This window comes from Meles meles, chromosome 2 (genome assembly GCF_922984935.1).
Source record: "Meles meles chromosome 2, mMelMel3.1 paternal haplotype, whole genome shotgun sequence".
Taxonomy (NCBI): domain Eukaryota; kingdom Metazoa; phylum Chordata; class Mammalia; order Carnivora; family Mustelidae; genus Meles; species Meles meles.
Window position 1 is genome coordinate 193,701,121 of NC_060067.1, and position 27,172 is coordinate 193,728,292.

Below are 27,172 nucleotides of genomic sequence, written 5' to 3' on the forward strand. Positions count from 1 at the left end.
GGAACTGGGTGCGTTCAGCTCTAGGAGGGAAGGGACAGGGAGAGAGAGATTGAGAGAGAAGGTCCCTTTCCTTCCTTCATGTTCCTCCCAGTTAACAGTATAACCCATACGGGTACTTTCCATTTGTGTTAATCCTTGCTGGGGCGGACTGCTCTTGTGCGGAATGTTCCATTGCTTAGGATGGGTGGTCTGAGGTGGCCAGTCTCTGCAACAGGGCACTGTTCCGTGTGCTTTCTGTCCCTCCTGTGAGTTGCTGGGAGACTTTGGTAATGAAGATGGGGAGCAGACCCTGCGTGGGACCGGCAGGTTGAGGCAGGCAGCCCCATGTCCCTCCAGTGTGTTTGCCTGGTGGTCTTGGATGGGGATCCAGGACGTGTGTCCGGATTCTCTCTTGCTGCCATGGTGGTGGGTCACTAGGTTCTACAGACTTGTGAGAGCTGGTGAAACCTGGAGTCAATGGGTAGAGCCTGTTTGACCCTTGGGAATCTTGAGGAATGAGAAGTTTAAAATGATGATGATCGCAACGGTTTCTCATCCAGAGCGGTTTGTTAAACTCTTTTTTTTTTTTTTTTTTTTTTTTTTAAATTATTTCCTCACTCTTCCAAACAGTCTTTGGTGTAAGTACAGCTGTTCTCCTCATTTCACAGATGAGGGGTCAGGCTCAGAGTTTAAAAAACATGTCCTGGCTAACAGTTGGTTAGTTGCCCATCTAGGGTTCAGAAGCCAGGTAAGTTTGGCCACAGCGCCCGAGGTGGTTCTGGGTTTTTAACAACTTTATTAAGATAGAGTTTTGGGGAGTCTGGGTGGCTTAGTCAGTTAAGCGTCTGCCTTCGCCATAGATTATGATCCCAGGATCCTGGGATTGAGTCCCGCTCCTGGCTCGGGGGGAGCCTGTTTCTCCCTCTCCCCCTGCCTGCCGCTCTGCCTGCTTGTGCGTGCACGCTCACTCGTGCCCTCTCTCTCTGTCGGATACATAAAATTAAAAATCTAAAAAATAACAATTTTTAAAAACAGTAATAATTCCCATACCCTACAGTTCACCAATTTAAAATGTACAATTCAGTGTGTTTTTGTATATTATCTTTTGTGTGTGTGGTAAAATGTATATGATGTCATTTTGGCACTTTAGCCATTTTAAGTGTACGGTTCAGTGGCATTACATATATCTACAGTGTTTTGCAACCATTATCACTATTTCCACAGCTTTTTCTTTGCCAGTAACTCCCTGTTCCTCCCTGCCATGCTCCCTAGTAGTCTCTGACTGACTTTCTATCTCTGTGAGCTTGTCTGTTCTAGGTATTTCGTGTAAGTGGAATCCTATAACGTGTGTCCTTTAATAGCTGGCTTCTTTCTCTTTATATTTTCAGGATTGATGCATGTTGTGTAACATGTGTTAGGACTTATTTTTAATGATTCGTGTGCTGGGGTTTAGATGTTTTTTTCTTCTAGGTGCTTTTACTGACAAGAAATTTAACAAGTACGAAATGAAGAAAATCTTCGGTTTTCATACCCCCATTTCCTGCGTGTGTTGTTTATAACATTGGAACGATGTGTTCTTTTTTTTTTTTTTCCATGACCCCTATGTTTTTACCCCTTCGTTTATTTATTTGTTTTTTTAGAAAAGATTTTGTTTATTTGAGAGAGAGAAGAAAGGGAGCAGAAGTGGGGTGGGGAGGAGGGGCAAAAGGAGGGGGAGAAGCAGACCCCCCACTGAGCAGGGAGTCTGATGTGGGACTTGATCCCAGCACCCTGGGATCATGACCTGAGCCAAAGGCAGATGCTTAACCAACTGAGCCACCCAGGTGCCCCATATTTTTGCCCCTGTAAAAAATGAAAACATAATGGGTAAAATACATGTCCGTAGTAGAAATTCAGAAGGCATAATGAGCAAAAAAAAATCCAGAGATATATTTATCCACAGAATCCACCATCCAGAGATAAATCATAGTGATATTAGAAAGGTGTTATTATTATCACAGGGGAGCCTGGATGGCTCAGTCAGTCAAGCATCCAACTCTTGATTTCGGCTCGGGTCATGATCTCAGGGTCTTGAGATCGAGCCCCTTGTGAGGCTCCACGCTGAGTGTGGAGCCTGCTTGGGATGCTCTCCCTTTCCCTCTCTGTCTCTCCCCGCTCATTCTCTGGCTCTAAATAAAATAAAATTTTTAAATGTTTTATATCACAAGGAGTGTTTGGGTTTGGGCTTTTTGGTGTTTTCTTGGTTTGGTTTGGTTTTGTCTGTGGCAGGGTAGTGGCGGCAGGGGTGTGTTTTGGGGTTTTGATTTTTAAGCAGGCTCCACGCCCAGCATGGAGGCCAACGCCAGGCTTGAACTCAAAACCCTGAGATCAAGACCTGAGCTAAGATCAGAAGTTGGACGCTTAACTGGCTGAGCCACCCAGGCACCCCATCACCAGGAGCTTTTAAAAATTGTTCTTACCTCTCTCATTAAATTTTCATGCTAGCCTATGAGAACATGTCTTCCCCCCTCCTCTTCCCCTTCACCTTCTTCCTCTTTAATAGTTTTCAGATGAGGAAATTTGGCCTTAAGTTACTACCTCACCCCCGGTCACATAGCTAATGATCGGCTTAAACCTAGGGCCTCCTACCAGCACGTTATCCCGGATCCTCATGCAAAGCTGCTGTGTGTCTGTGTTAATGGGATTGTACTATATATAGTGTCCAGTAACCTAGTCACTTCTTTGCCGAGTGTCTCATTAACAACCTCCGTGTTTGTAAATAGAGATCTCTCCCATCATCTCTTTTGGTGGCTATAATAATATGCCATTTTGTTCTTATTTAATCAGTCTCAGGATTTGAACAGTAAGAGTCTCCTCGATTGTTTTTTTCAAAACCTTGTGTGACCATCTTCGTAATGCTTAACCAACTGCCAGTTCTAGATTTTTGAGGGATCTTGCAGACACCAGGATGACTCGGGCGTCCCCTTTCTACTCTAAGATCCTTCTGGTATCTCGCTTTGGGGGAGGCAAAGCCCTCCCACCAGCCCCTTGGTTCCTGCGCGGATCCCGCACCCAGGCTCAAAAGTCCTTCCGGAGGGAGCCAGCCATCCTGCCGGCCCCTCTCGTGCAGAACTTCCTGGTCTTGCAGGCGGAGGAGAACTAGAAAAGGACAGACTCTACCAGGCAGTCTTTCAGAGTTTGCGAGTAATTTGTTCATCACAGACTCCAGGTCCTCATGAGATGGAATTACTTATTCCCCAACATAGAGAAGCTCAGCCTAAACTCCTCCGGTTTTCTTTGGGCAGCTCCGTGCTTTGAGCAGGTTGGGATGCCCTGTTCTCTCCAGTGCACGCACATCCCAGGAATGAGGACAGTCTGCAGGAATGAGAGGCGGGGTCGTATATGTTAGGGCTGGCCAAGTTCACGCTGTTTATCTTACTGGAAAGTCAACAGTGTGACTATTAACCTCCTGCACAATTAACATCGAGGGTTTTTGTTATGGTTGCTCTTAAACTTAGCAGTTAACCCTGATTGTTATGAGGCGGAGAGATGGGGGAGAAGATGGGAAAATCTGGCCAGTGCGGGGGCTAGATGGATCAGCACCCGGAGCTGCTGTTGTACTGTGGAAGTCTGGTAGCCTGTGGGACTGAGTGGCCAGGACAGGCAAGATCAGTCTGCAGAGGAACTTGGCCGCTTTTATCCTGAGGTGAAATGGGCCTTTTGAGCAGACCAACTCCCCTTAGAGAAGCTGAGGGCAGTGAGACTTTTTTTTTTTTTTTTTTTTTTTAGGGAAATCTGCTCTTAAAAGCATTTTGTTTGTTTTTAATTTCAGTGTCCTTTGTTTTTTTCCTTAAATCCAATTAACATTTAATGTATTATTTTAAACATTAGAAAATGCCATGTGGGTGGTTAACATAGTAGTTAACAGGGGTGCCTGGGTGGCTCAGTGGGTTAAAGCCTCTGCCTTTGGCTCAGATCATGATCCCAGGGTCCTGGGATCAAGCCCCGCGTGGGGCTCTCTGCCTACTTGTGATCTCTGTCAAATAAATAAAATTTTAAAAAAAGTAGTTAACAAAACCTTATCTTCCAGTGGTCATCAACTCATTCCTGGTAAAAAGAGCTCAACGGTAAGTTTGAGGCACAAAAGAATGAGGAAGAAACAGGGTTAAACAGAAGTGGCTGAGGGCACACATTCCAAAGCTCCACTCCCTGCTGCCGCCTCTTTGCAGGTCTGGCCCCCGTCAGTGTGGTGGACCAAGGAATTTTCTGGTAGTGAGGATAGATTTCCTGTTGCAGACAACCTCATTTACACTCCCAGATCGCGTCCTCCCCTCCTGACAAGGGCAGCGTCGCTTACTGCTGCTGTTTGCTAACAGACGCGGTGTGACCCCGAGCATCTCTTCTGTGCCTCTCAGATTCTCCTTTCCTTTTCACAATGAAGCTCTGTGGTATTCTGTATTTTTACCTGAGGAGACCGAGGCCCAGAGAAATTAGGTCAGTTGTCCGAGGTGGTGCCGCTGGCAACGCCTACAACTGAAAGACTTAAAGACGAGAAGCAGCGGTTTGACGTTCAGGTGAGACTCACTGAGTCACTTTTGATCACATTTCTGGAATGTGTTACACTGTTAAACGTGTTAACACTGACTCAGGAAGGTCAGTCGTTTCTTTCTTGTCCGTTTTCAGTGAGCATTGGCTGGCTCCCTGAAGACTCCCTGAAGACTTTCTAGCACTTTCTGGATGACAAATCACATCTTCCTACTAGCCTGCCACTGTGAAATTAAGAAGGAGGTCCATTTCCACATAGTTTTCCTCAAGTACATTCTTCTCCCCACCCTACCCTGGGATGGCCTGGATACATTCCAGTAAATAGGAATTACCTTTCCAGTTTGTACAGAATGAGGTCCTTCTGGAGCTCAGCATCACTGGCCCACATTTGGGCTGGAAAAATAAAAGATGGTGGCTTTCACCCGGCATCTGGCCCGCGCTCCGTACTTGGTAATTGCTTGCTGCACGCATGGCCGGAGAAGTGGTAAAATTTGAGAAAGTAGCCCCAACTACCCTTTCGGAGACCAGGGTGTATTCACTCATGCTGGCCCTGAGCTGCCGTTAAGAACCTTAGCTTCGGGGCGCCTGGGTGGCTCAGTGGGTTAAGCCTCTGCCTCCAGCTCGGGTCATGATCCCAAGGTCCTGGGAACGAGCCCCGCATAGGGCTCTCTGCTCGGTGGGGAACCTGCTTCTGCCTCTCTGCCTCCTTGTGATCTCTCTGTCAAATAAATAAATAGAACCTTTAAAAAACAACAAAAAAAAGAACCTTGGCTTCGTCCCTTTTTGTTTCTCTGGCGGGTGACTGCCCAGTTTCTTCATCCGTCTCGTGTCCTCCTGGTTCAGAACCCTGAGAAAGCATTTTGTTTGGTGCCGTCACAGCGTATGCAGGTAGAGTTGTCCTTCAGGTGGTCATTTGGAACTGCTGTCACCTCTGAGAGCCTAGAGGGACGAAGGGAAGCAGCTCAGAGACCACAGCAGAGTTTTCTACCAGTGGAGTTCTGCTTTGCACTCAGGATTTCATCGGACCCACCAGATTCTGAAGCTGAACAAATAAAGGAAGGGAGGTGTTGGGAGAAGATGGAAAAGGAGGCGTTTCTGCATTTTCGGTGTGCAAGCAACTTTGTTACGCGTTGTGGACAGCCAGTTGCGGGTCTGCTGACGGCTCTGTTCCTATTTTTCGCATTCACAGTGATGGGCAGCGTGAGACTTTCTACATTTAGGTGTTGGATTTTTAGCCTCCCGGAAAGAGCTGTTTAACCCGCTCAGCACAGAGCGGCGCTTAGCAGCCTCTGCTGCAGCCGTCCGCTGTGTGGGGCCGAGGGTCCGATAGACCGAGGAAGGCTTCCTCTAGGATGGTGGTGATGATCCGGCATTCAGATCGGTGTTCAAATCCTATTTCTTTTTTTTTTCTTTCTTCTTCTTCTTTTTTTTTTTTTTTAGATTTTATTTATTTATTTGACAGAGAGGTCACAAGTAGGCAGAAGGGGTTGGGGGGGGAAGCAGGCTCCCCGCTGAGCAGAGAGCCTGATGTGGGGCTGGATCCCAGGACTCTGGGATTATGACCTGAGCCGAAGGCAGAGGCTTTAACCCACTGAGCCACCCAGGCGCCCCTAAAATCCTATTTCAAATAACGATCATCACAGCACCTTGACGGATCGAGTCCTCATTATATCGTGTGTTCCGTGAGTACCATGTGGAGGCCGGGGCAGGAGCAGTTGAGGGAGAGCACGTTCGTGCCTGGGACACGTGCGGTCCAGCTCCCGGACTCCTCCCGAGGGCTTCGAGGACCCTGGTGGTGGCCACGGTGCATCCTGTGGGTGCATCAGCCTCGGAGCACTGACAGCCGGGGGTGGGGAGTTTCTTGTGGCAGAGTGCCCACACCCCCTCAGTCAGGAGGATGCTAAAGGATGCACACAACTCCTCTGTGTGAATTGATTTGTTCCGTTTTATAGCTGCAATTTTAGTTCAAATTTCTAGGAGCCCCACTTACAGTAGCCCCTGAGAAGCTAGGAAGGACAGTGAAATTTTCAGCTCTTCCTCTCTAGGGACTGTGGCATTTCACTACACGAGGTCTTTATCGTCTGTGAAGGACTGACACCTTTTAATCTATGGGCTCTTTTTTTCTGGTGACTGGAAAGGTCTCTTGGGATACAGAATGTTAGCATAGGCTAGTGCCTGTTTGTTGTTTGTTTTGTTTTGTTTTTTAATTTCCATAAATTGGTGGATAGGTTTTCTTGATTTGTGTGATGTGTGCATAGAACTTTTTGACATAGCCGCTCCTGTGTACCTCAATTCTTCCAGGAACAGACTGTCGACCAGGGTCGAACTGTTGTGAGGGAAAAGCAAGAAGGTGGGAAGCGGGGTGACAGGTGTGGTGCGTGTGGCCCACCCGCCTCTCATCCTCGCAGGCACCACAGCTGGTATATTACGCTCTGCCAGCGGCTTGTGCGTGTTCTTGACGTTCCCTGTGCATAAAGCAAGGGCGAGTAGCTGAGGGCAGCCGTGAGCATCGATGGGGGAACCAAAAGGGGGAGAGTTGCTAAGCTCATAGAGCGGGGGTCAGTTCAGGCTCCATTTAGGAATTCACACGGCCCGTACCCCACCGTGCTTCTCCGTGTCTGGATTCGTGGTGTTTGTACTCCAAGGTATGGTTTCAGGTTCTGACTCCTCAATTCCCTAATTCAGTTTCAGTCTCTTTAAAACTGTAGCTGTGACAAGTGACTGAAGTTTCTGCCTTTTTCCTGCCTTTTTATCTGGATCGAAACCCATACAGATTTACACTGACATTTTCTTAAAAGTCGAGAAAAGGTGCTAAACTGGAAATCATTGGCTTGATTATATGTTTCTCAATTTTGAGAGTGTAAGAAATTGCAGCCACTCGATATCAGTTAAATTGAACAGGCTTTGATTGAATATCTTTTGTGCGCTAAACCTAGGTGCTGGGACAGGGGGTTACAATTTGGGAAATAAACTAATAGAAAGCGATCATTTTCGGTCTGAGTGATCGGGACAGTGATCAGGGTATGTACGTACCATTAAGGGAGCTGTCGGAAGGATGTTTGGTCCCTCCTGGGTTTTCAGGAGAGCATCCTGCCTTAATGAAGATTTCTCTGGGCAGCACCTGTTCCGACTACAGATGGGTTCCACTTTAACTATCAAAGAAGCATACATTAAAATAATGGAGAGATGTTTTGCAGATAATGTTTTTGTTTAGTTTTGTGTTTAATGATGACTCCCAATGTTGTCATACTTAAAAGTTGGTACAGATGTGTCTCTATTGGGAATGTAATATGGGGAACAGTTCCACACAGTGAGATATACCAAGGTCCTTAAAAGTGTTCATCACCTTAGGGGCGCCTGGGTGCTGAGTCGGTTGAGATCTGACTCTTGATTTTGGCTCAGGTCATGATCTCAGGGTCATGGGATCAAGCCCCGCTCCTGGCTCTGTGCTCAGCAGGGAGCCTGCTGGAGAGTCTCTCCTTTTGCTCCCTCCCTCGCTTGCTCTCTCTCAAAAAAAAAAAAATCTGTTAAAAAAAAAAAATGCTCATCACCTTAGACATAGTTTTTCTATTCTTAGAACTTACCTCATTGGAAAAAAAGATGTACTGAGAGATTCATGCCTAACACAGCACTTCCTAAAAGTTATGAATGTCTGCTCATCACATGTGCTGTGCCGGGCACCAGGGATACGGCGGTGAGCGAAACAGACACAGCCTCCTCAGGAAGCGCAATGGCTTCATCAGACGGTTTGGTGGCTGATCCGCGGGTATAGACTGGAGAGAGGGTCTCTTCAGGGAACAGGGTCCTGAAAAAGACACTTGTGCCACCCATGTTCTCGAAAACACTTCCCCATTTTAGCTTCCCTCCCTCACCACAAAAAAGGTGAGTGGCAACTGGAGGTTTTTAGGAAAAGGCTGAATATTCTCTAGAGGAAGGAAGAGGTTTCTTTCCCTAACGTTCTACGGCCCCCAGGGCTCTGTCAGGACAGCACAGGTAGTTGACGTCTCTCGTCTGTCCTGAAAGCCAAACCTGCCTCATGCCTCCTTTCTCTTTTACTCGGTGTGCATGTACACAGAGTGTGTCTCTGAACTAGTTTTTGGAAAACATAGGTGAAAATCACCTCTTAAGTACGCTTTTCTCATTGTATATTTAAGTTTTAATTAAATACCATCGTGGCCCAGAGAAGCAGATCAGAATTGTCATATTTCCACCCCGCAGAAGCAGTTTCTTTTTTGTTTTTGAAGGTAGTGACCTACCCTTTCTAACTTGGTTAAGAAATTAGGCATGGGACGCCTGGGTGGCTCAGCGGGTTAAAGCCTCTGCCTTTGGCTGGGGTCATCATCTCAGCCTCCTGAGATTGAGCCCCGCATCGGGCTCTCTGCTCAGCGGGGAGCCTGTTTCCTCCTCTCTCTATCTCTGCCTGCCTCCCTGCCTACTTGTGGTCTCTGCCTGTCAAATAAATAAAATCTTTAAAAAGAAAAAAAAAGTTAGGCCTTAACAGTTTGGGGGGTGAGAGCATGAGCTCTGCAGCCGCATTGTCTGTCCTGAAATCATGGCTTCGCTCGCAGCTACGTGGCCTTGGGCCTGTCACTTAACCTCTCCAAGTCCTTACCATCCTGCATTCGTGACAGCGAGATGATAATAGCAGGACCTGCCTCAGAAGGATGCTGTGGAGAATAAACAGGTTCAAGTCTCTGACGTGTTTGGCACAAAGTACGTGCTGTGTAAATATCCTTATTATTACCGTTTGATATGCGAATGGCCCCACACGCTCGCCACACTTCACACGTACAATACTAAAGTCCCTTTCCAGTTTAAATTCTCTACCACGGATGGAAAGGGTTGTTTAGGCAACAGAAGACTCGCTTTAACTGAGCACAGGTTCTAGAACAGAAGAAAGGCGGGTGGGTACGCCACGCGGAAGGAAGGGTATATTCATTCAGGAAGTATTTCCTGAGCTCCTGCGTCGGGGGCACACTTGTGAGTACAGTTGCACTAGAGTCCAGCCTTGGGAAACTTCGCCCGGTCTCTAGCAGAGTGGCCCTGGGCAAATGGTTTTGTAGTGTTAAAAGGATATAAAACCAACACTTTCTGGAATTGCAGCTCCTGTTACGCACGTAGGTTGGACTCCAGTTGTTAAGAAAGCCGAGGTCTCGGAGAAGCTGGCCGAGAACCCTCCAAGTTCGGGCGCCTGACTGGGGGAGGGGCTGCGGAGCCAACCCTCTGCCCTGCCCCTGCGGGTCTCAGGACGGAAGAGGAGCGCACGTGTCCGGTGGGGATGAGCGGGAACACAGAACCAGCGACTGGAACCGAGTCCCTGGGGGAGCAGTTCTCTTCCTGCGCATGCTCTGGGGTCCCTTCAGCTCTCAGCTCGGGAATCGGATCGTTTTAAAACCACAGATTGTGTTGGGTGGTTTTTTGTCCTGGAACAGCTGGAGGGGAAACGAAAGAACGGGACTGTTAAGAGCAGTGAGTGCTCGGAGGCATGACAAAAAATCGCTCAGTGGCCAGGAAGGCAGTCTGTGCCAGCTGAATCAAGACCAACTGGGTTTTGGAATTTCCTTGGCGCACGCACTTTGTGGGTCTGGGCTGGCCTTCCTGCAGGTTGCTCCAGGATTATGTGTTATGAGACAAGAAATGGAGTGGGGAGACAGTGGAAGTTAGCAGGAAGCCAGTTTGAAGTCAAGAGTGACTGGAACCTGCAGCTGGGTGGTGGAAGCAGGAGTGGGAGAGGCAGGGTAGCGAGGGTTGGATTCTGGACTGACCGAGATGCCTGGTTCACATCCTGGTTCTGCCACTTGCTGTGAGTCGCGGGCTGGTTCTTTAATAACCTCCATGTGCCTCTGCTTCCTGTCGTGGGGAAGGGGCCTGTGTCCATACTTCCCAGCACAGTGTGGGGCACATTTTATGTGCTCGGTAACCACTAGTTACTACTCTGCTCCTACTGGTCTGTCATTGTTATCAGTATCTTGTCATCTTTACTGTTACTAGGATTGGGCAGCTGTTTGGATATGGGGAATGAAGGAGACTTTGAACCTGAACAAATGGGATATAAAGGAGAGTGTGGGGAGGTGAGAAGAGGACTTGGTTGTGATAGTTCACTTGTGGATGAGTTGGGAATGTCTGCCTTGGAGTGGAAATCAAAGCTGTCGATTAACGAGTTACCCTAAAGAGAATTCAGAATTGAAACAGTGGAAGTGGCCAAGGGCCATCATGAAAAGTAGGTAGGCGTGGAAGAGAGCTGAGCACAGACTCGATTTCTCTTGGTTTCTCCAGCATTTAGCTCCATGTGCGGAACACGGAAATTGCATTTGTGATTTGTGCTGAGTGGTGCTGAAGACCTCCCTTGAGCTTTTCACCAAATCTCTGGACTCTTCCCTGACACTTCTGTTCTTAGGGAGTCAGGGAAAGTGTTTGACCTTCTCTGGGAACCGTCATTTCCTAGGGTGAGCACAATAAATCACCACCAGTGGGTGGCTGGGAACAATGTCTCGCAGTTTACGAGAACAGAGTCTGAAATAAGGGTGTCTGCAGTGCTGGTTCCTTCTGGAGACTCCAAGGGAGAAAGTATCTCCTGTGTCTCTTAACACTGGCGTCTGCTGGCCTTCCTTGGCTTGTAGACATGTCGTTCCGGTCTGTCTCTATCTTCCCAGCACCTTTTCTGTGTCCTCTACTCTCCTAAGAACATCAGTCATTGGATTTAGTGCCCTCCCTAAATGCAGGATGATTTCTTCTCAAGATCCTTAAATAATTAAACCTGCAGAATTCCTGTTTTCAAAAATGTTTCCAGGTAAATGTGAATTTGGGGAAAACACTCTCTTCCACCCACTTCCAGAGCTAGTCATTGTGCTGGGGCATGGAAGCCAACATGGGCTGCATTCGTAGCCCTCACAAGAGAATGTGTCCGGATAAGATAGTCCTTGAAAGAATCGGCCTTGTAGGACTGATTTTTGAGGGCTTTACTTAATAGTCATGGATCAGCTGCTTTTAAGTATGTGTGAGTGAGAGTTGGCTGTTTAAGAGTCTTTTCTTCAAAATTGATTTTTTTTTCATTAAAAATGGAATTTTTCATTATGTTTGGGCCTTTTATTTTTTCTGGCCAAATTCTTCATCAGTCAGGCAAGCTCTCCTAAAGGACTCTGTCCCTGGGTGTATTCTAGTAAATGGAGTATGCTGTAACTAGAAATGAAGACCACCTACGCTCTAGGTCCTCTGGCCCCACCAGTGGTGGGCAGGATGGTGTGTGAAAGGGACCCTGAGCCACAAGACAACAGACCAGGGTTTTGGTCCCAGTTTGGACCAGTTAACTATGAGACAGACCATGGATAGGTTATTTTCTCATTGATAAAATGAAACTACCCATTCCTGCCCTTTTCTCCACAGAGCTTTTATTTTTTTATTTTTTTATTTATTCATTTATTTTTATTTTTATTTTTTTTTTAAAGATTTTATTTATTTATTTGACACAGAGAGAGATCACAAGTAGGCAGAGAGGCAGGCAGAGAGAGAGGAGGAAGCAGGCTCCCCGTGGAGCAGAGAGCCCGATGCGGGGCTTGATCCCAGGACCCTGAGATCATGACCTAAGCCGAAGGCAGCAGCTTAATCCACTGAGCCACCCAGGCGCCCCTCATTTATTTTTTTTAAAGATTTTATTTATTTCTTTGACAGAGATCCCAAGCAGGCAGAGAGGCAAGCAGAGAGAGAGGAGGAAGCAGGCTCCCCGCTGAGCAGAGAGCCCGATGCGGGGCTCGATCCCAGGACCCTGAGATCATGACCTGAGCCAAAGGCAGAGGCTTTAACCCACTGAGCCACCCAGGCGTCCCTCCTCAGAGCTTTTAATGGCTATCCAAGATGATAATGGACATACACGCTCTTAGTTGTATATAAAAATGTATGCAAACATCATGTGTTATTAAGACCGAGTTGAGATGTACTCTTACTTAGGAAGTCACATTTGCATGCTCTCACGTGTGTCCTCTTTCTGTGTCTAGTTCTCTCTCACATAGAATTGAAATAACCTACAATTTGATTATCGCCTCCAAAGGGCCAGATAGAAATTATGTTCTTTCTCCATTGGTTTTATCAAGTGTAGAGCAAATGGTTGATTTGCTGATACTTGCTGGCCCCCCTGTGCTAAGCGCTGGGTGAGCCGAGTGAGAACTTGCGGTCTTGGAGGTAACTGGTGTGGCCCAGCCTGGAGATAGACCACCCAGCAGAACAAAGAGAAAGTGCTCCCCCCTTCCCCTCCACCTACCTATGGGACATCTAAGTGGAGTCCTTTGAAGAATAAGGGTTTAGCCAGCTGAAAGGAGGGAGAGGAATGCCCCTGGCCTGGAAGTGGGGGAGAACCAGGCATGGTCTCACAGTGAAAAGGACTGGTCCTAGCCCATGATGGTGAGCCCTGTGAGAGGCTGGTCTCAAAGAAGATCATGGCCGGATCACGTGCGGTCTTCTGGGCCATGGTAGCCAGAGTTCAGACACTGTCCTGAGAGCAAGGAGATATCCTAGAAGGGTTTTAAGCAGGAGAGTGACATTGCAGAATTGTGTATTTTAAATGTGGTCCTGGCTGCAGCGTGGCTGCCGGGACTGTAAGGAGGCCCTTTCAGTGTCCCAGCAGTGGTACTTAAGATCAGAGTGATTGGTGGGACAGATTCAGTAGGTCCCTGGAGAAACACTACCGGGCCATCATGACTTGGCAACCAGGTGGCGTCTTTTACTGAAATCTGGACCCGAAGAGGATAGACAGTTGGAGGGACTGCGTTTAGTTTCAGACACATTGAGTATGAGATTGCTGTGAATATTTCCAAATGAAAATATCCAAGAGGCAAAGGAAATACTGACTTGAAGTCCTTGGAACTTGCATTCTCAACTGTACTCAGGTTAAGTTCATTAAAGATGGTCCTTGTTCCTCTTGCCCTTGTTTCTGGGAGCCATTCATCTTTGTTTCGGTGACTTTAGACCGGAAGCATCACCTTTCTGTAGCTTTGTTTCCTCATCCAAGATGAAAAGGCAGACCAGTTGATCTTCCCCGGCTCTTCTGCTTTAAACTGACCTCAGACACGGCAGTTTTTTCTTTTCAAAGGGACTGAGAGGTGGAGTTGGGGAAGTTTCTGGTCCTTGTTTGTCTGGTCCTTATTTGTCAGATTTGAGCTCTTCTGGTTGCCTATTTTGTGCTAAGAAAAGGGCCTTTTCAGATGTATATTGGAAGCCCTCAAAAACTTCATCCTCAGAGGTGCTAAAGGAGAGAGGATGTAGGGGGGTCTGGGGCAGTGGGAAAGGCCCGACCCACCTTCTCAGGAGAGGGTTCTATTAAGCCTAAACAAAAAGCTCTGGCCTCCTGATCCCTCTGCTCGCGCGGAGGCCTGGCTCACTCTGGGGGGCCCGGGAGCCTCTCTTGTCAGGGGGGAGTCTCACCCCCTCCCCCAGCTCTAGTCATCCCACTGGGCCCACAGCAGCAAACTTTCCCTTTCTTCAGTCCTCCCAGCCTATTAATAAGTAAGGTCTTAGCAGGACAGGCAGACTGAGGAAGGAGAAGCCCCCCTGAGCCATGCCGCTGTCCGCTCCTTCAGCGGGGTCGTCCGTGTGAGGGGCTTGTGCTGTGGAAGTCCTGCTGCCTGTCTCTTCTGCGGTTGGAACTTTCTCGTACTGGCCACCGGGAAGAGAACGCAAAGGCAAAAGCTCCTTGTTCCGTCACAGGAGAAGCTGTGGGTTTTCAGAGTCTTCAACCTCCTAGTTACGTGGAGGCGTCTGTGAAGGCGGCTTTCCTGCACGGGTGATCCTGTCCTGATCCCGTGGTGCCCATTGTGTCTGTGTTGCTCTGACCCTCCCGTTTCTCTCACAAAGCAAGTCCAGAATCATGCAATTTCTCTGCTGGAGTGTGTCATCCACTGATCTAACAAACAGTGCTGTGAGCTCTTGGCCAGCAAAATGCCGGACACTTTGCTCCAGCGTCTAATGATCCAGTAAGAGAGCCAAGAAGACCGCTTCAGGCAGGGGTTCCCCAAGGTGGGCGTACATCAGATTCCCCGGGCGGGTGGGCCGAACTATGATGCGCTCACGCTCGCTCTGTGTCAAAGAAATAAATTTTTTTTTTTTAAATTAAAAAAGGTTTCTGGGAAAAATTAGTTTGAAGAAAGGGTTCCAGTACCTTTATTTTGAACTTTGAAAATCATTGTTCTGTCGACTTTGTTCTGGTTTGAGTCCCCTTTTGCTCTTTTGCTGGTTTTTTAATTTTTGTTTTAGTGTGACAAATGCTGAATGGGTTGGGAAATTTTAGATCTAGTTCCTATGGGTATTTCTTAAGCTCCTTGAATAGAACAGTGGCGTATCTTTAACAACTTTGAGGATTTTCCACCAGGTACTGTTCCGCCCAACAAGCAGTATTGCACACTAAATGCTCGTCTCAGAGCCGGCCCCAGGGTTGCTGACTTGGTTATGACCCGGATCCTCCCGTCCTGCGCTCTCACTAGCCAACCCTTAAAAACTTGTCGTGAGAACTCCTCGCTGCCGTCCTCTCCCCCAGTGCTTTCCAGCTCAGAGCGTCTCTACTGGCACCTTTTGAGCTCATCTTCCTCACCCTCCTCCTGGCCAGCGCACTCTGCGCTGCACGTCTCCTGACATTTATGGTAACTCCAGACACCTCACAGGGAGAAGGGACAGGTGTGGAGAGGTAGGAGAGACCCGATCAAACGTGCGTTCACTCCCGTCTCTTACGCCTCTTCTTCCCTTACCCGACTTCTCCTGTTATTCAGCAGCTTTGGATGTGGAAATGTCTGGGAATCATAAATCCCATCTGTCAAGGCCGAGATTGAAATCCTGACTCTACCCATCCCCATTACTTACCTCTTTCGGGTCAGATATCTTGAGAGACCTCTCATTTCATTTTTAAACTTTCTGAAGGAAAGTGGATCAGATTCGAGCACCCCTAGTTCCTGCACGGCCACAGGATGAGGAAGTGCTGCTGCCATCAGGCTGCAGGCCCTGCCTCGTCCTGTCTGATGGCAGAGTCAGAGTCGTCTGCCGTCGCAGTAGGTAGGGCTGAGCAACACAGGCTAAGACATTTGTGCACTAGGTCCTGAGACAGTCTTGACTTTTTTTTTTTTTTTAAAGACTCAGAATGTCTTAAAATAGTATAGGAGCTGAAATAACAGTACCACCGGCAACAATAATAGCTCGCCATTCCTGAGAATGGTTGTTTGTTTAAAATCCGAGGCCTGGGTTCTGGCAGCAGTTGGTTTCCACGAGCGGAGCTCCCTCAAGAGTCGCTCTAATGGGAATCATATGGTCTTGTCGTGACCGGAAACACAGGGGTCTGCGAAGCGTTCTCCCAACCCCTCCGTAAGGAATTTTCTGACTGAAACTACGCACCCTCCAACTGGAAATAGGTGGTGTAGACCTGACCGTTTGAAGAAGCTTGGGATGCTACTGTGTTCCTATTCAAATAATGAGGAGGAGTCCTCCCTCTGGGCAAGGCTCTCCAGTCTAAGCTAACGCAGTCTGCACTCCTCTCCCCAAGCCAAAGAGGACATTGTAACTGCCTTGTTGAGAGAGGGAGCCAGGGGCTCCGGGCAGCCACAGTGTAGCCCTCCACGCTGTTGGGACCCCCACGCGGCCCCCTGAATGGACAGTCCTCCAGCAGCCCTGGACGCCCTGTCTTTTCCGTAGTTATCGCCTTGCTGGCTCGCTGTGGACACCTTACCAGGTCCCTGTGCACCCATAAGACCAGCAGCTTTCCGGGTGCCCCGTAGAGCAGTCCCCACGTCATGCTCGGGAACGTTTCCTGTTTCTAGCGCCGTTCCATACTGAAAACCCTGCCCAGAGCCATAGTGTTTTTTTGGGGAGTGGGGGGGAGGCTGGGGAGGACGAGGGAGACCCGGAATGAGCAGGCCTGGGGTGGCTTCTTACACGCGGGCAGGAGTGAAATGACTCTTTCGACCTTGGGTCACGTGTACTCTAGACTTCTGGAAAGTCCTGAATGGCAGAGTCACTAATGGCTTTAGGACGGTCGCCTTTTCCTGACTCCTTCGGCAGCCCCGGGTAGCACGCTTGGCCAGCTCGATTGCAGCTTTGACAGGTGATAAAAGCGTGCCGAGATCACTGCTTCGGAGCCCAGACTGGTGACTATCGACTGAGGTTATTTTTTTCTCCGCTGAGATGCTCCCTCCTGTGTTTGCTGTTACTTTAATGGATTGTTTCCTGATCCATTCGCAGCCCCGGGCGCGCGCCCTTCAGCCTGGGAAACTGCAGCTTGACCTGAATGGAATCGGATTCCGACCAGTCCGTGGTCAACACCACTCGCTTTCTTCCCCCTAGAAAATAACAGTCAGTATAAGCAGCAACTGCGAATGTTCTAGTTTGCATCTTCGTGGAGTTGAACTTTAATCAGGCTACTCCAGGCTGTTTCACTTCCATTCTCGGCATTTTTGACATCTTACATGTCCTGCAGGCCCAGCGGTGGCCCCGTGCTCGGTGGCCATGGTGTGTTTGTCCGTAGGAATGACACTGATAAACAGGTCCTGCCGTGGCTCTGGTCCTGTCGTGGCCCTGCCGTGTTCTCCCAAAGGCTCTGCAGTGGGTTTTCACGGGATGTGTCCTGCCGGTTCTCTTTCTTCTTCTGTCCCTCAGTGGGCCACGTGTGCGGTTTGGGGCAGGAAATCCCCACTGTTCCCGTGGTCCCCCGGCTATGGTTGGAAGGACATCAGAGTGTCCCGGCAGAGCCCAGGCCTGAGATCCCAGCAGGCCCGACAGGCAGCAGATGCTTTTTTGTCCACTTCGTATTCCCCATTCCCTTGCTTGGCGTTCGGGGACCGGAAGCCACAGGTCACTGAAGGCATGAGAATAATTTGACTTCTGGCGCTGCGGGGGGCTCGGGGTCATTCGGTGTTTTGTTTCTGATTTGAAAGCCACTGTTTGGTGACCACTAACTCTTCCCTTATTCTTTTCTTGCAGATGAGCTCACAGTGCCTGCACTTTACCCCAGTAGCCCTGAGGTGTGGGCCCCGTACCCTCTGTACCCAGCGGAGTTAGCGCCTGCTCTGCCTCCTCCTGCTTTCACCTACCCCGCTTCACTGCATGCCCAGGTAATTGGTGCCCGTCGGCCACGACGCCTCTCACTCCACCCCGGTCCCCCGGAGCACACCGTACAACTAACACCTGTCCGGCTAACAGACCCCCTTCCGGAGATGAATGGCCCCTCTAAATCAAGCTGACACTCCTCCGGGACTCGAGGACCGTCTGACAGCCATGATGTCCCCCACTGCCTGATGTTTGCCCCAGATGACACCTTCTCTCTGCCCTAATGATCTCACCCTCATACCACACGCGAGAGACGGGGCGCAGGTCCCACCCCCACCCCCAAGTCCCCAGCCAGCCCGAGGGCGTCCCCAGAACGTAGTCGCGCCTGCCTGGTCGTGTGCAAGGGGCTGCCGAGGGAGGCGCGTGGCTTGCCGGAGTCTGTCCGTGTGTGTACGTGTGTGGGCGGAGATCTCTGCTCCCGCGTTCTAGGAGAGCTAGTGAGCGACCAGAGGGCAGAGGTGTGAGCATCCAGGAGGACCGTGTGCTAGCTTGCAGATGTTACAGGAGGGGTGAAGGTTCCTTTTTTCTACCTATAGAAAAGGAGGTACAGTGTAGTGTGGAGAATGTAATTCCAGGTCAAGGTGAAGGTCTCTCTTTGGACCCACTTCCCTTCTTAGTTAAATAAGCGCCCTCGTTTCTTCACAAAATTTACTACGTACATATCAACCGTCCCTCTCCCCTTGAAAACAAATGTGACTGTCACTTTTGCTCTTAGTGCAGGCAGTAGTAATGAAGTAAGGAGAGGATTCGGGGTGACGGTCGGCAGCACCCAAGAGAACACGTAGATGTTATTCGTTTTAGCGCACGTGTAACTCCTCTAGAAGCGGGGATGCCTGGTTTCTGAAGCACTGTTGGCCTGGACAGACAGGTGGGGTGGGTGGGTTGTTTCGCTTAGTGTTTATTTACAAGGCTGGACGAAATACACAGCTTCCCAGAAAACTTCTCCTTCTGACCGAGAGCTCTTCCGTGTTGCACGGAGCCCACGGTGTCGTCTAAAGCACGGACCCGCAGCCCCCAGCTTCCGTCCTTGCGGCCGAGGGGTCGGGCGTGGTACTGGCTGCGTAGACCTCCGGCCGTGTCGGCCGAGCTCTCGGGCCGTGTGCACACGCGCACGGCCCAGCCTCCCAGGCACCGTGTGGGCAAACTACAAAGACAGCGCCTTGGTGCCTGGGCCCCAAGAAGCGGTGACCCTCGGTGTTGGCAGAAGGAGGTAGAAAGCTGTACCAGGAGTGAGGAAAGGTAGATGGTGGTGGTGAGAGCCTCTGGCAGCCCTGGGATTCGGAGCTGGAGGGCCCAGGGTCCAGATCAGCTGCGCTTTCCGTGCTCCCTTCCCTCGCTGCTGCTTCCCCCTCAGTCCTCATCAGCACTCCTCGAAGGGGGCAGGGGAGGGAGAGGGGATAAAACATAACCTGTGGCTGTCTTCTGCTGAGTCATCTAAATGTTCGCAGTGGCCTTGGGGAGAACTCAGTAGATGATGGGGAGTGACTAGCGAGGCCCCCTGTGATTGTGGGCCCGCCCCAGCCATCGGCCGGTATGTCTTCGCTGCTCTTCCTCGACTGCCTGAGTGTAGATAAACTGACAGTTGAGGCGGATGTTCCTGATGCTATGGAACAGTGCCACGTGTGCAGAGTACTCTGAGTATCTGTGGCTTTGTTATTCGGCCGCAGAGCCTTTCGCCATTGCCCTGGGAAAGCCAGAATGGACAGTGGCCAGAAAAGACTGGGAATGGTGGCTTTGGGGCCTTACTAACATCCGGGTAACTTGCCCAGGCTTCATGGAATGGGTGTAATCCACTGTATATCTGGGGTGTGTGGGAGAAGGAACTGAAGAGTTTAAGAGATTAGGAAGGCCATGCCCATCGTGAGAGAGGCTAGAGGTAGTGCCAAGATGAGGTGGACTCGACCATTTGACCTAGTGGGATGTGCTGCCCGTGGCGGCACCCTCCCCGGGGAGCTCTTCCTTGATCCTGACACTTGCCCAACCTGGAATCCACTTGGCTCCGCCACGTCGGTCCTCAAGTTGGTGGAACTTTTCATCTGAAATCAGTGAGATCCTTGTGCTCAACCCCAAAACTTGTTTGGAGTCATTCCCAGTGCAAGCTTGGGTTCTGTGTCCTAAAGGCTCATGAACAGATACGGTTATTTAAATGTCTTTGTCCAAGATGAGAATCCTAGAATGAACTGGTAGAGGCTTTACCGATCCAGCAGGTCTGGCCCGTTTTACAGTTGAGGAGACTGAGAAGATGGAGAGTTCTTGAAAGTCGCGACTGGCTCTGCCATGACCGGAGCCAGGTCACCCGACTCCGGGCCTGGCTCTTTCCACGCCTCGGTGCTGGCTCACCAAAGACTTACTCTCTGTTGGAATTTTGGAAAGGCCTCACTCCACTGACTCCTTGGATCTTTCTTCTCTAAGTAGATGAGAAGCCGGTAAGAAGAGACGTGGAGGCAAAGACAAGGGAATCAGAACTTAACCTTCACCCAGAGGGCCCGAGAGAAATTCTTATTAACTGGAGGTAGAGCAGTGGGGAAGACAAAAACGAAGCGTCCCCTTAGTGGATGATCCCAGTTCTGTTTGGAGATCTTACTGTATGTCTTTGGAGAAGCTTTTATATTATTTTGCTTTTCTTAGCAATGTTGTGCTCTGTTTTGAGACTTGGATTTTTTTTTTCTTCTAGTGTTTCTCTCCTGAGGCAAAGCCCAACACACCTGTCTTTTGTCCACTTCTCCAGCAAATTAGATTTGTCTCTGGGAATGTGTTTGTAACATACCAGCCTACTGCAGACCAGCAGAGGGAGCTCCCATGCTGAATTTGCTTGTTAGCTATTCCCCCCTCCCCCGTTTTGCAAAAATTATTTCTTGGTAACATTTGAGAGATTTCAATAAAAATTTTAATCAGCGCAAAAATGATCTCAAGCAGACTTCAGTGTTTTGTTTTCATGGTGATGCGAGTTTGGAGCTAAGAGGTTATCTCTGACTGAGATCACGCCAGAATCAGGCCGTGACACTGAGCACACACCACGTGGGAAAAGCCCTCAGAGCATCCAGCAGTGACCTGGCCCAGCGCCAAGGCCTCACTGCTGCTTCTGGTCTCTTCTTGGGCTCCCGAGCCATCAAGAGCTGCACGTTGGGAGATTCTCTGCCTCGCATCCGTGGCTTGGCTCTGCCAGGAGATCTTGCTTCAGCAGGGATGGTGTGTCTGGCTATCGGAAGCCTGTTGGAATCGAAGAAGTGTGTTCTCTGGTCTGTCCACCCTGATCCGGAGGAAGGAGGACCCAAGGGGCAGGAACTGTCATTGACGATCAGGAGTCACATCTTCTGGTTCTGCTCCGGCTCCCGTCTGTGGTCTGGCGCCTCCGTCTCTAGATTGAAGATGCCTGCTTGATGCCACATCCCAGTTTTGAGGTGTCACGGCGCAAGGTAATGTGACTGTGGGCTGCGGTCCCGCCGCGTCCTTAGTGGAGACGAAGAACATCTTGATGCAGCAAACAACGGAGTTCTGAGAAGATCGTTCACATTTGAGGACAAGATCGTCCTGTTTAGTTTTAAGGTCACTGGTGTTTGAAATTCATTAAATGTATTCTGAAAGTCACTGCGAACAGGAGGGCAGGTTTCGTCCATGGCTTTTAGGACAGCTCTGCCCTCAAGTCCATACCGCACCTCCGCCATGTCGCCCTCCCACAGCTCAGCCTTTTCCGTCCCCGTGCAGTTTTGCTTGGTGCCGTCATTCCGTCTTGTTGCTGACAGGGCAGAGAGAAAGCCAACAAAGTGCGCTGTTCTCATTACATTCTAGAAAGAGAATAGCGTTTACCCTTGACCAGAGCCACCTTGTTGGGCCAGAAGCTCGTCCAGGTAAGTAGGACTGAGAGAGCAACTCCCAGGTACCTGCTCCTCCTTCGGAGGCGTCACTGGTCCTGAGTCACGGCAGATCTCCAGGCCTGCTCTGCGGCTCACGGCTGGAACCCGTCACCTGCTTGTCGCAGAACATTCTAAAATCGGAGCACAGACTTCCCAGGGCGGGATGTGCCCCTTGGGAGGTGCCTTGTGACACACTGGACAAATTGTAAAGGTTAAACCCAAACTCAGTACAAAAATGGACCATAGGAAAAGTGACCCAGACACACAGGGAAGGAAGAGAGATCGCGGGGGGCAGGGGGGGCGGGAGCAGCGTGTGGCCGCCCGCCCGCCAGAGCCAGGCGGTTACTCAGCGAGAGGCAACTGCGAACTGAACCTTTACACTTTTCTATAAAAACGAATTTCATGTAGCGACTAACTATGTCCTGTGGAGACTACTGAGATGGGACACAGGAGATCTGGTTTGGCACGGGGTGTCACTCAAGAGCACGGCCCAGGGGAGAGGAAGGGAGCAGGCCATGTGGGAGTGTGGCCTTGGGGGAGCTCCCAGGGGGCGGGACTCACAGGGTGAGGCCACTTCGGTTTTCAGCAGTGCTGTAGGGTGGCTGGTCGTGCAGCGGGAGCCTGACCAAGGCCCGTGGGTGGGGCATCAGCACCCCAGCAGCTGGCCTCTCTCGAAGGGAAGGGAAGAATTGGGAGGTTCAGGGCATTGGCCTCCGGGCCTGCAGGATGGCACCAGCTCCTACCACCTGAGACTTGGTCCTCGGGGCCTGGCTTTCTCCAGCAGCTGCGGGCTCCCTGCAGCCCGGGGCTTGTGATTGTCTGGGAGAGCGGAGCTTGGAGGGGCTGCAGAGGTTGCCTTTGGGGGCTGATCAGCCCAAGGCTTTAAATTGTTTTTAGACATCGATGAAACTGTGGATCCTCTGGTAATGTGCCTTTCCCTTTAAACCTCCCGCTCTGTGAAGGTCAGTCAGTGAGGGGGACCTGCCCCTAGGTGCTCTCTCTCCCGAATGTGCTAGCCTTGTCTAGCTCCTGATTTTGTTCAGCTTTCTGGTCTAGGAGCCCCTGGCTTACCTCCCACACGAGGCCAGGCTGGGGCAGGCCGGCCAGGCATTGTGCTCCCAGCGCTGGCCTCCTCTGAGCTCTGGGCCTGTGTCTGCCACTTAGAAGGGAGCGCAGAGCCCCCTGACCTTTCCCAGACCACCTCAGGGCTGTTGCTGGTCCTGCCCCAGGAGGCCCGGCCTGTGCCAGAACTCGAGTTCTTCGGGAGGGCTGAGCCTGGAGCAGGGGTTGGCCGTGCGGGCTTTGGAGCTACCTGGTCACACACTAGCTCTGCCTTGGGTGAGCTGTGTGACCTCGACGGAACAAGTGCCTTACTTAACCTCTCTGGGCTTCAGTAAAGCCTAAGAATCTCTCACGTAGAACAAGAGTGCCTGGGGGTGCCCGGTGGCTCAGTCAGTGAAGCATCTTCCTTCGGCTCAGATCAGGATCCCAGGGTCCTAGGATCGAGCCCCGCCTGGGGCTCCCTGCTTAGCAGGGAGCCTGCTTCTCCCTCTGACCCTCACCTGTCTGGTGCTTTCTCTCTCACACTTTCTTTCCCAAGTAAGTAACTAAGATCTTTGAACAAGAGAGGCACGTAGTAAGCGCTTCCTAAATGTCAGGTTTTTTAAGGAGCGTGTGCATTTTCAACAAGGAGAAGGAAACGTAGGACTAGCTCCCCACCAGGCTGTGATCATTTCGAATGCTCCAGGCATCCAGCAACATCTTAACCCCACTGAGGCAGCCCCAGAGCCCTCGTGGCCGCGGCCAGATGGAAGGCCGGAGGTTGGAAAGAATAAACGGGCAGGTGAGAAAGGCGAACCATCTGGGGACAGCTACCAGTGACGGCACCCAGCCTCCATCCAGCAGCGAGGTCTCTGCAGCCTGGGCCAGCGCAGGGAGGACTCGTCCCCAGAGGAAGTCTCCCCCCACAGCAGGCCCGGACACGCCTGTCAGGAGCAAACCTCTCCCTGACAGGAAATAGATCAAGAGTGGGAAACAGCTGAATTCCCAGAGAGAGCGAGTGTGGTTCCTGTGTGTTGCTTCAGTCAAACCCGTTGTCCCTGAACTTTCCAGCTGCTGCCTTATCTTGCTTTCCTATCAGAGAAACTGGAGAAGAGAAAGGTCATCCGGCGCATTCCTCCCTGGACTCTGGCTCATTCTTCCCACAGTCCCTCCGTTAGAGTCCTGCCTGGCCTTGTTTCCAGGTGGCAGTGTTGCCTTGTGTGCCTTGGGAAGTTACTCTCCATAGCCCTCTGGCCAAACCCTAGAGGACCCCACCCTCGCCAAGCAGAAGACCTCCTGTTTACCTTCTCTGTCCTCATCCCCTCCTCTGCTGTTCAGTATCTGGAGAACGGGAGTCCTTAGTGAGGCCGTAGGAACCATTAACATGCGGCCGGTCCTCACGGGCCTCTTCAGAAGTTGTGCGAAATCCTTCCGCCAGGATGCCCGGGGATGGTGCGCTCCTTTGGCCAGAGCTGCTGCTGCCGCCGAGCCTCCAGCTTCACCACAGCGGGCAGCTTGCAGCGGCAGCGGCAGTTGTCCAGAAACCCGAGCGACCCCTGGTGCTGTGGCCCCGGCGGTGGTTGGGGATCCCGGCAAGACTCTCCTCAAATTCACTGTTGCCATGACCGAGAGAGCAGCTCCAAGTAGGCCTCTTCCTGACTGCGGGGGCTGCAAGGTTTCCTTCACTTGGGGCACCATCTTTCAGGTCTGCTTTCAGCATGTTTCATTTTGACCTTTGTAAGCTAAACTTCCCAGGGCCTGTGACTTTGAGCCCCCTGGCCTCATTCGCAATGAGAGCTCCTCCCCGAGTCCGTGAGCCCACCTCTTCCCTGAGATGATCAGCAAACAGGTGGTCGGACCGTCCCACTAGGACGGTGCAGAGGGTCTGGTATGGAACCAGGACTCGTTTTACAGTCAAACAGGCCAGTTTTAATGACCGTTTCCACCCACTGTGCTACCGTCGGGAGTTGAAGCAGGTTTCTTTTAACCCTCACGGAAGCTCGGTTTCCTCATCTCCAGGTGGGAAGAATGAGCATCTACTTGATGGGGTCATTCCGAGGGACGGAGTACACTCCTTGGCCCGGAGTCATCATTATTAACCCCGCTCTTCTGTTTCCTCCTTTTTATTAGAACTTGATCTCGCACGGCCCAGAGCCCTCCCTTTGTAGCATTAGAAGTAGTTAGGGTAGAGGGACTTGAGACCAGCACCCCACCAAGGGAACAAGCAGCGTGGGGCCGCCGTGTGCGCCGAAGCGAGGCTGTGGTCCGGCCCCTCCCTTCCCAGGAGTGGGCACCCAGCTTCCATCCGAAAATATGTGAATTCTAAGTGCCCTGGAAACAGAACCAAGGCTGCAGAGAAAGTTTAGAAAAACAAAATGGAGCCTTCATAAAAAGAAAGTGAACTTCTTGAAGAGAACCAATTCTGACGGGGGGGAAAAAGGCAAATCGACTCCAAATGGGATCATGTTTTATTCAGGATTTGTGCTGCCAGTGGGGAAGGCCAGAGCTCGGTGACAGGATGGGAAAGTGGGCCACCCCGACTTCAAGCCTCATGCACTCCGCCGCGAAGTACTTCTCGCTTCGCTGGGCTCAGCTCCTGGGGACCTCTAATGGCCCTTGATAGCAAACATAGTTAAAAATTCACAGACTGACAGAATTAAATATGGATGACAAGCAGCCACCGTGGACTTGATCTGACACAGGAAGTTACACGCCTGGGTGCCCTCGGCCCGAGTGGCGTCTTGAGTGAGCTTCTGGGGTGTCTGAGCACATTTCTCATGCCCGTTTGAAGGCAAGAACCTGGCTTGTGCTTAGGACAGACAGGGAAGGAGTCTAAAAGCCCAGGAGAGAAAGTGATCCCCGAAGGCTTACGGTTAATTAAGCCCAGCCTTGACTGGTCTTAGCAGGAGGTGTTCGAAGGGGTCTAGACCTGTCAGGCCCCAGCCTTATCCCACCGTCCAGACAGGGAGATCTTGCGCGGGCATACGGCTGGGCTGGAGCGTCCTCGAGCCAGGACTAACTTGCTCGCTCCCTTCCTGGCAGTTGGGGTAGGTCGGAGGGCCGACTTAACCTTTGGAGCAATTCACATAGATCTTGACATTTTGCCTAGATGATGGCAACTTGTTTAATTGCCCTAGGCAAGGGTATTAGATGCGGACAAAGAAAGAATGGGATTGCATTTTGTGCCCTCCGCATCTGCTGAGAGAGGATGGGCCAGCCCTTGGGGGAGGGGAGGGGCTGGAGATTCCTTTAGAGCGGTCCTCGGTGGGCCTCATTTCATGGAACAAATTCCTGCAAAGTGTTTGCCAGTTTTGGTGAACACTGTATTAGATAGGGCAGGGCTGCTGTTTTAAAGAACCCTGTGATTAGTCCCATAAAGAAGATCATCTCTTCTGTATGGCAGACCAATCAAGTCTCTTGGGTGAGTTTGGAGTTTCTTGACCACAGTGTGCTCCTGGCTTGCCAGCCTCTCAGCCTAGAGCCCTTTGGCAAGGTTTGCTGTAGGACCTGACGTGCTTTCTTTGGTGCTGCTGCTCGGAGTGGATCCTTGGGCCTGGAGTGAGCGGGCCAGACGTGGTTATAACTGCAGAACGTGTGAGGGGCTCCTGCTGCTGTCGCAGTGTTGGGAGAGCCCCAGCGGGGTAGTCAGCGCTCCTTCCCGGGCACCGTGTAGGACCCTGAATATCCGTGCCTAGAAAAGGAGAGCGCGGCTCTGGACAGCGCGTCCTGGGGAAATCCGGATTCAGGTACAGCGCTGCTGTACGAGCTTCGTTAAGAGCTAGAAACTTGGATGCCATACTGTCACGCTTTAGCTTCCCAGACCCCCCAAAAGTCACCCCCGGAAGGGGCTTTCCACTCCAGTATTTCTGAGCAACTGCCGGTGAGCGTCATGAAAACATTCTGTGGGTGGATAAATTTGGGAAACCCAGGGTTAAAGCAAGTCAGGCGTGTTTAGTCATGGTGGAACTTCTGGAGTCTTTAATGTGTATCTCGATTCCGCGGAAGGGACAGAGACTGCTTTTCTCTCTGGCTTGACCCCAGAGTTTCTCTAGACAGCCTGCGGCCAGCCGTGCTTTGGAAACCTGACCCGGGAGCAGTCTCTCTCAAACTTGGACTCGTGCATCATCTCCTGAAGGGCTTGTGACATGCAGGCACTGGGGTTTCTCTCCCAGAGCTTTCTGCATTTCTGACAAGTTCCGGTGACACTGGGGGGCAGGGGCCACATTCTGAGACCCGCTGGTCACTGCTTTCACTGAGGCGGGCACCTGGTAGGCATCTCTGCTGCTTCTAAGGCCGGTGCGGTGAGGCCAGGCGGTGGCTAGAAGGGAGGGGTGGGGAGGAGAGCGCAGGTCTGTAGTCTCACTGCTTGCCCTGTGCTGCGCTGCTCCCAGGCCCTGCTGAAGGGCTGAGGGCCCCACTCTAGAGCCCGGTCAGGGTCCTCCTGCTGCGGCAACACGGTTGGGAGTGTGAATTCTGTGTCTGCTTTAATCTTCTGGGTCTTAGTTGCCTCCTCTGTAAGTGGAAGAGGACAGAAATGACTTTTACGGATGCTTACTACTTTCCCTAGCATTCCATTTTATTTTTGCCCTGGGCTGTCTCTGTTTCTGTGGGTTCTCTGCTGTCCGAGCTCTCTCACACGTGTCGCAGGAGCTGGAACCGTCCATGCTACGGCACGGGAGACCTCAGTGTCACCTTGCAGG

The 27,172-nt window shown here is 50.9% G+C and overlaps 1 protein-coding gene across 10 annotated transcripts in view; it reads left to right on the top strand.

Moving 5' to 3' along the window:
- Nucleotides 1-27,172, top strand: part of RBPMS (RNA binding protein, mRNA processing factor) — a 171,530-nt gene that overhangs the window by 128,875 nt on the left and 15,483 nt on the right. For 7 of the 10 annotated variants that reach the window (XM_045997727.1, XM_045997726.1, XM_045997718.1 and 4 more), the window contains one exon: nucleotides 17,452-17,582. The exons of 2 other annotated variants lie outside the window; for them this stretch is intronic. In XM_045997727.1, coding sequence (XP_045853683.1) covers nucleotides 17,452-17,582 — 131 coding nt within the window. Of the gene's footprint in view, nucleotides 1-17,451; nucleotides 17,583-20,251; nucleotides 21,333-27,172 lie in introns of those variants that run through there. One more of the 10 variants, XM_045997719.1, reaches the window with a different exon arrangement.